The sequence below is a fragment of the Chinchilla lanigera genome, unplaced genomic scaffold, assembly GCF_000276665.1.
Source record: "Chinchilla lanigera isolate Chin_1 unplaced genomic scaffold, ChiLan1.0 scaffold00010, whole genome shotgun sequence".
Lineage (NCBI taxonomy): Eukaryota > Metazoa > Chordata > Mammalia > Rodentia > Chinchillidae > Chinchilla > Chinchilla lanigera.
This window is the reverse complement of record NW_004955411.1, coordinates 22,875,577-22,883,111: the sequence shown is the minus strand read 5'-3', so window position 1 is coordinate 22,883,111 and position 7,535 is coordinate 22,875,577. Positions and strand designations below refer to the sequence as shown.

General features: G+C 42.3%; 1 protein-coding gene across 1 annotated transcript; it reads left to right on the top strand.

The window, feature by feature from the left end:
* Positions 1-388: 388 nt before the first annotated feature.
* On the top strand, positions 389-5,081 carry Ndufaf4 (NADH dehydrogenase (ubiquinone) complex I, assembly factor 4). The gene is made up of 3 exons (XM_005377790.1): positions 389-630; positions 1,031-1,134; positions 4,233-5,081. Exons 1-3 carry the CDS (start codon positions 474-476, stop codon positions 4,515-4,517), a joined length of 546 nt encoding a protein of 181 aa, XP_005377847.1. The 5' UTR covers positions 389-473; the 3' UTR covers positions 4,518-5,081.
* Positions 5,082-7,535: the final 2,454 nt, after the last annotated feature.

Sequence of the window (7,535 nt, the reverse complement as noted above, 5' to 3'; positions counted from 1 at the left end):
AACAAATACTGATCGAGAATGAACACCCTTTCGTTATTTTCCTTACAAAAGAGCAGGAAAGGTAAATTTTAGAAGCTTGTTTGAGCTCAGGCAAAGACCTGCCAGAGACCCGACTCTCCTCTCCGGGGAGACCTAGGCGTCCCACCGCCGAAGGGCTTCAACCTCTGCCGGTACAGCCCCGCTCGAGTGGGGCGGGGCCGACATAAACACGCCTCCGAGCCGCTCGCGACTTCTGACTGGGCAGCGCGAGGTCCCGGACCCGCCCCTCCCGCGCGAGCCCGCCCCTACTGGGAGAGTGTGCTCCGCCCCGGAAGGAAGCGCGCCTCGGGTAATGAAGCGCAGGGACGCGCTGTATAGCCTCCTGGCCGCCAGGGGGCAACGAGCGCACATTTCGCTATTTCCCAGTGCGCGGCTGGTTTGGCCCCAGCCGTGCTTGTGCACCCAGAGGTCACCCACGTGCGTCCGGAGCCTGCATGCATCATGTTGTAGAGAGTATGGGGGCTAGGGTGACTCGGGCGCTCAGGAATTTCAACTTGGAGAACCGAGCAGAGCGGGAAATCAGCAAGGTGAAGCCTTCCAGGGCCCCGAGGCACCCGTCCACCCAGAGCGTCCTGCAGGAGCAGATGAGCGGTGAGCCGGGCGCGGGGCGCGGACGACCTCGGTGCAGGCGGGGACCAGGCCGGCGGGGGACCGGGGACATCGGCTGGGGGCGGGCAGGCCCGCGGGGGTGGGGGGAGGGAGGCCGGCGGGGGAAAGGGGATCGGCGGGGGGGGGGGCAGGCCGGCGCGTGAGGCGTCCTTCCCGCCCCACTTTGCCCTTGACGTTGGAGAAGTTTGAAACAGGGATCGGAATTGGGGCCCTCCTGTGCAGCCCGTCTTCTCCAGGGGTCTTCGCAGAAGGATATCGAAAGTACTTTCGAGCTGTCCAAATGATTGTTAATGTAAAAGAAAGGGGCCGCTTTACGTTCAGTCTGTAGGATCTTAGAGGAAATTTTTCCTTTTTAATATTGTGACTTTTTTTTACTCCTTAGGTCATCCAGAAATTAAGAGAGAAATTGCCAGAAAAAATGAAAAGCTGTTGTCACTACTGAAAGATGTATATGTTGATTCCAAAGATCCTGCGTCATCCCTGGCGGTAATGAGTTTTTATTTAAGTAAATAATTTATTTTGGGATCTCCTGGAAAATGACTAAGAGAAGTATGGCAAGTGGTAAGAGCGAATTCTCTGCAAGTGTAAGAATGTCGGAGTGGTTGTGGCCAAAGTCCAGTGCTTTGGCAAAACTTGAAGCAAAGTGGTCCAGGCAAGACACCAGCCGTGACTGTTGGCTATTTACCGGAATTCTGAAGATCTGTGGAAGTATTGATTGAATACACCAATGTGGATTATTGGTATTATTTCAGAATTTGTAGGATTTAGTAAGGTAGACCTTTAATATTATTTTTTATTTTTAAATTATCTGTGAATTGAAGTATGTTCTGATCTCAAGGACTATTAGTGTTGGATTTGTGGAATGCAAACAATTAGTATTTTTAAGGTGTACACAGATAGGATATGTAAAATTAGGAGATTCACAGAACGCATGGAGAACAGGAATCCCCATGTGTGTTCCTCCACCTAGTACATGCAAGTCTTTATGGAATTAAGTGCCAGGTACAAGTGCTTTGTATGTAGTGATGAAAAAACCAACTTAGTTCTTAATTCTCACAAGGCTTGTGTTGTGTGGGACACAGCCACTGAAGAGATGAACAAGCTTACACAAATAATTATAAGCAGTGTATCATTATGAGAGTGTATCAGAAGGACCTATTTGAAATAGGCGGATGACAGATGCCTTCTGGGGCAGTGAATTGAAGGATAAATTGGAGTTTGCAGAGGGGCGGTTCTGGGTAGCAGGAAGAGTTTCATTAAAGCAAATGGAAGTGCTAACAACTTCCAGATTTTTTTTTCCATTCTAAAGTTTTTTGGCCCTGGCTATAAATAAGCAGTAGATTATTTGCACACAGTTATTAATATAGCTTTCATAGAACAAAAGAAGATTGGGTCTGGGGATGTAGCTCAGTGGTAGAGTTCTTGCCTTGCAGGCACAAGGTCCTGGGTTCGATCCCCAGCACCACAAAAACAAACAAACAAAAAATCACAAGAAGACTGGTAACTGGCATGGTTCAGTTGTCATCAGATGGTTATGTACGGGGATTGATACCCGTGTTCTTTATGTTATTATTAAGGTAATACTCATACTCCCAATATTGTTTCTGACATGTTATATTAAGTGATGCAATTGAAAATTGGCTCTTGTGGAGTGAAAAAGTTAATTTTTAATATATAATACAGAAAGATATATATAGTGGTATCAAAATTTCACAGGAAGCATAAGAGAGTCTAAAATGACTCCTTAAGGAGAGTGCTAATGAAAAATTGAATTGTCAAAGTTCTTTGCCTCATGGTTTTCTTTTGGACGGTTCATAGTTTTCTTAATGATTTGTAATGTCTTTAGACATGAGTGATAGTGTCCCTGTTGTATGGCAGATGACTTATTTTCTGACTTTTTGAGTTATTTATTTATTGCTGTTCAAAATTCTGTCAAATATGTTGGACATTTTTCCTAACGGCACAGGAAGACCGAGAGCATTGTGTATCATAAACCCTAAAACCCTAATCTGGCCAGAATTTCCAGCATATTACAATTTAAGGGGTAGTGAAAGGAAAAGCCCTATTTAGACTGTGTGTAATTAATTTAGAATTTATAGATTAATTGAAGAGGGATTAACATCTTTTAATTGAGTTAATCGCACACACACAAAAGAAAGAACCAGTGGGAGAACAGATGGAGAATTGAGGGGTATGGTGTGGAAACCAAGGGGAAGGTAGTTACAGGTACTGGACTGTTGTGATCAGCAATGCCAGATGTACTGAGGTACTGTGGTGAGTTTTGAGGTCTGAAAAGTGCTTCTGAATTACGCACCTGGGAAGTCATTAGTGATAGCAGAGATTGTCTTTTAAACCTTAACCAAAGGGAAAAAAACTGATTATAAAGGAGGGAGTTTGGGATTTGGTGTGTTTTCCAAGAAGCAGTAGTAGGCAGGGTACACTGAAAGAAAAAGAAAAGGTGTTTGATTGGAATGACTAGGCAGTAAGACTGGAATACAGAGCACAAATGGAGAGACGAAGAGTGGATGGGACAGTGACGGAGGGATGAGTGTGTCTAAGTTACTTGTATTAGAGTGTTGGAGATAGAAGTTTATTTTCTCAGAAGAGACAAGATCTCTAGCAATATTTGAATTCATTCAAGGTGTTTGGGCCATTGAATATGGAACACATAACTTGAAAACAGAATGGATGGTATCAAGTAAGCTATTGGGGCAGCTTCAGAATTCTGCTCTTCTAAAGCAAGTGCAGTTTTTAATGTGAGCGCTCTTGTTATTCTTTTAACTGTTCAAGTATCCCTTGTCTAAAACGTTTGGAACCGGACATGTTTCAGTTGCATATGCATAATGTTATATTTTAGGGATAGGACACAAATTCAAACACAAAATTTGTTAATGTTTCATATGCAACTTAGATAATTACTCTCGCTTAAAGGTAATTCTATACAATATTTTTGGTATACCTGCTTTTTGACTGTGATTGTCATAGGAAGTAGGTGTGGAATTTCCTACTTTGAGTGTCATGTTGGCGCTCGGTTTTGGATTTTAGAGCACTTTGGATTTCAGATTTGTGTATTAGTGATAGTAAACCTGTATGTGAAATAATGTAAATGAATGGTATTCATTCGGTTATTATTTTTCTAGAGCTACCTAAATTGCTTAATGGTGATCTAATTAGAGTTGTGGAAAGACAACGTAAAAGTACTGCCACACTTGCTCATTATCATGGGAAAATACAGTTTGAGGAAGCATACGCAGTATTTGTTGGAAGAGAAATAGTGTAGATTTGATTTGAGAAATGTGAAAACAGACAGAAATCCAAAGTATAAATAATTTAAAGAACAGAATAAAGGACATATAACAGAAATGAGGGAGATAGTTTTTTTTTTGCAAAAAAGGGATCTAGAAAGGGAGGGGAGGGAGGGAAGAGGAAGTAAAGAACTGGTATGTTACACACATGTACCAGCTCCCCATGATAAATGTGATCACTGTGTACTGCAGATATGTGCTAATAAGAATTTTCTAAAAATAAAAAAATGCCAGGTCTTACCCTAAAAGGCTTTCTTGCTTTTTTTCCCCCAATACTAGGCAAAAGATGCTGAAATACAGCAAGAGCCAAAGGAATTCAGATTGCCAAAAGGCCATCACTTCGGTATGGATATTAAGAACATTCCCAAGGGCAAAATTTCCATTGTAGAGGCCTTGACACTTCTCAATAATCATAAACTTTACCCAGAAACATGGACTGCTGAGAAAATAGCACAAGAATACCACTTAAAACTGGAAGATGTAAATGCACTTCTCAAGTACTTTGTTACTTTTGAAGTCAAGACACTTCCTCCTGGAAATAACAAAGCAATAGACTCGAAATGAAGAAAATCATGAAATTACTTTGCTTATATATATGTCTCATCCCCTGGTCCTGTTTATTTCCTCATTTTTAGCATATTAAATTATAGAAATTACTGAGTGTGTAATTCCAGTACTATTTATTGATCTCTGTTGACTTTTTAGGTTGCTAATAGTATTTTATTTTTTTAAATCTTTAATTTGGTTTAGGCATAGTTCCTGTGTATATGTTAGTATGACTAATCATACCGCTAAATTTATTGTAAATGAGAGGAATAATGTATTATTTTGGGCACACGATAACACTTTAAATGTTAAATGTTTTTAAAAGCCACATGACTTTTGGTTCAAGAGAGTAGTTCTTTTATTTAAAAAAATGAAAGCACTCTATAATCAGTATAAACTTCTATTTTAAAACTGTAAATCACTTAAAACCATTTTGCTATATGTAAAGAAAATATCAGTACTTGAATCACCAGTACTGCAGTTTCTGAGCCATCTACATTATGTGGTTAAGAACCTGTGAATATGGCTTCTATTACATGGTGTCACACAATAAAGTACTTCCTGTGTCGTCCTTTAGCTTCATGTAACGCTGTTTAGTTTTATTTATGATAGTATATTATGAACAGGAGAGTAATTGGGTAGAGATGTGTGGAGTTAGGGTTAGGAAACCTGGGTTTCAATCTCAGCACCACTACTAACCGTGTGATCATAGAATTGTCCTTAACTGTAAAATAGGTAATAAATGATACTGTTTTAGAATTACTAGGCATTAATCTGGGTGCTTTACAAATGCACTTGATTAATATTCACCAAAGGTATGAGGAAAAGAATATTTAACAGTGAGGATTGAAACAGGGAGCTTCAGTAACGTCAGAGATCACTTAGTGTTGAGCCTCGGATTTAAAGCCTGGTGGACTGTGGTCAGAGCCTTGTGCTCCTAGGTGCTATACTGTATTGCCTTTCTGTAGTTCATAGGGTGGCGATGAGATGGCTTACAGATTGCCTGGCACAGAAAGGGCCAGGACTCCTCGGTGCCTGCAGATTAAGGCTTGGTGACTGGGTGGATGGGACTGTATCAGGAATGCTCTAAAAGTACTTAATAACCAGTGTCTGACTTCCACTAAATTTTATTGTGAAGCAGGGTGAGCAGGGGACAGACGGAATGATAGTCTTGAAGAAATTTGAAAGAAGGAAATTTTCTGAGTGACGAGGAAGGGAAGAAGAAGAAAATTACTTGGGGTAACATTTGGGGCTAGCAGGGTCAGGAAAGGATGGAAGGAGGCTGACAGAACTGGGACTGAGGTTGCTGATAGAGGAAAACTTGCCCCACAAGAAAGGGGTCTGCTGCAGCACAGCGGCGGATTTGGCCAAGTTCTCCCGTAAATAGGGTGATAATAAACTAGAAGGTGTGCTCATCCCAGTCGCAGAGGCGCTGTTAGAGGTCTTGAAGGCCATCTGGGAGCTGGATATAACCATGACTCAACTTTGTTAGCGTCTGGCATATCGCCATCACTGGGGAATAATTTTTTTTAAAGAAATATTTCTTGTATGCGGTAGAGGGTTTATCTTGGCCTATAAATATTCGCATGCGGACATCCCCTTTTCCATATTTATTCAGTACCTTGTGACATCCATGATAGGAAAGGAGGGTGGGGTCCTGGACAATTAGTGTGGGGGAGCATCTGCATATTTGGAGGGACAGAACTAAAGTGGGTCCAAACACCCTGGTTTAGGGCTGTACATAAGGATGGTTTATTAGGTAAAAGTTGAAAGTGTATAAGAAATGAGCAAATCTGAAGGATTTAAATGGTTCCAAGCATCTCAGCTAAGCAGCACTCATTGCTTGGTAGTTACTCTCCTTGTCCCGACAAAGACCAGTGTCTGAAACAGTCTGAGAGAAAGAATGTCTACCCATTGTCTACCTGGCAACTCCATTTCCTCTGCTTAGGAACAACAGTGAATTGCTTACTAGGAGGAAAATACCAGAAATAATTATTTGGTCTAATTCTCTATGAAGAACTGAAACAAAAAAAGCAAAGCTTTAAATCTCGAGCTTTTGGGTCACTAATTTATGATACATTTTGCCACTGTCAGTTCCCCAGCATTAGAACTGGGCGCAGATTCAGCTTGACCTGACCATAGCTGTGATGGTTGGTGCATTGCCTCAACTTGAGACGTCTAGAAGCTTAACTAAGTAACTCAGCAGTTCTACATCCTGGTGTATGTAGGGCATGCCCTTACTGCTCTAGGATGTTGTTCACTGTGTCAACTTGAGAAGTTTAGAAGTGTAAGTGACTCAGCAGGGGCCAGGGTCCTCACTTTGTAAACACCCTGAGCCTGTGCAAGAGGCAGGCATGGAGATGGTGTGAGTGCTACACCCACCCGATGGCTGGTAGCCTGCATACAACATAAGGGAGGAAAAAAGATGTGTCCCCACACACGCCCCCAACCTCTTTCGCTGTTGCTGCTTTTGCTGTCTTCTGCTGCCTTGAACTGTTGCCCCTGTGCCATGCCACCCTGCCTTGGAGCCAGCCGAGTATGGATTGCAACCTCCACAGACTAAGCTAAATAAAACTTTCTTTCCTTAACTTCGGGTGTCAGGTATTTTGTCTCGGCACTGAGAGAAAAGTAACCAAGACAATAGCCACCTTTAGTCATAACCACTGCGATTGCTTCTGAGTAACTCTAGATGGTTTTGCCTGCATAGTTTCCCAGCATACCAATCCCAGTAGATTGGTTATGGGCTTGGAACTTTATATCCAGATCCTGGTGCTTGGTGTCAGAATGTGTCTTGAGTCTGACCTTGACATTGGCTTTGCCTTCTGGCCTGAAAGAAGTTGCTTTTGCCTTGACCACTTGTGATCTGTCTGGTCTTGCTACCACCCAGGACCATGCTTCTGTCCACACATCCCTAATATACTGTACTCTGCAATTCTGGATCTGCCTGCCTGTTTCTTCAGTAGTAAGAACTATGGGGCAGGGGCTGGGGATTTAGCTCAGCGGCAAAAGCGCCTGCCTGGCAAGCGCAAGGTCGTG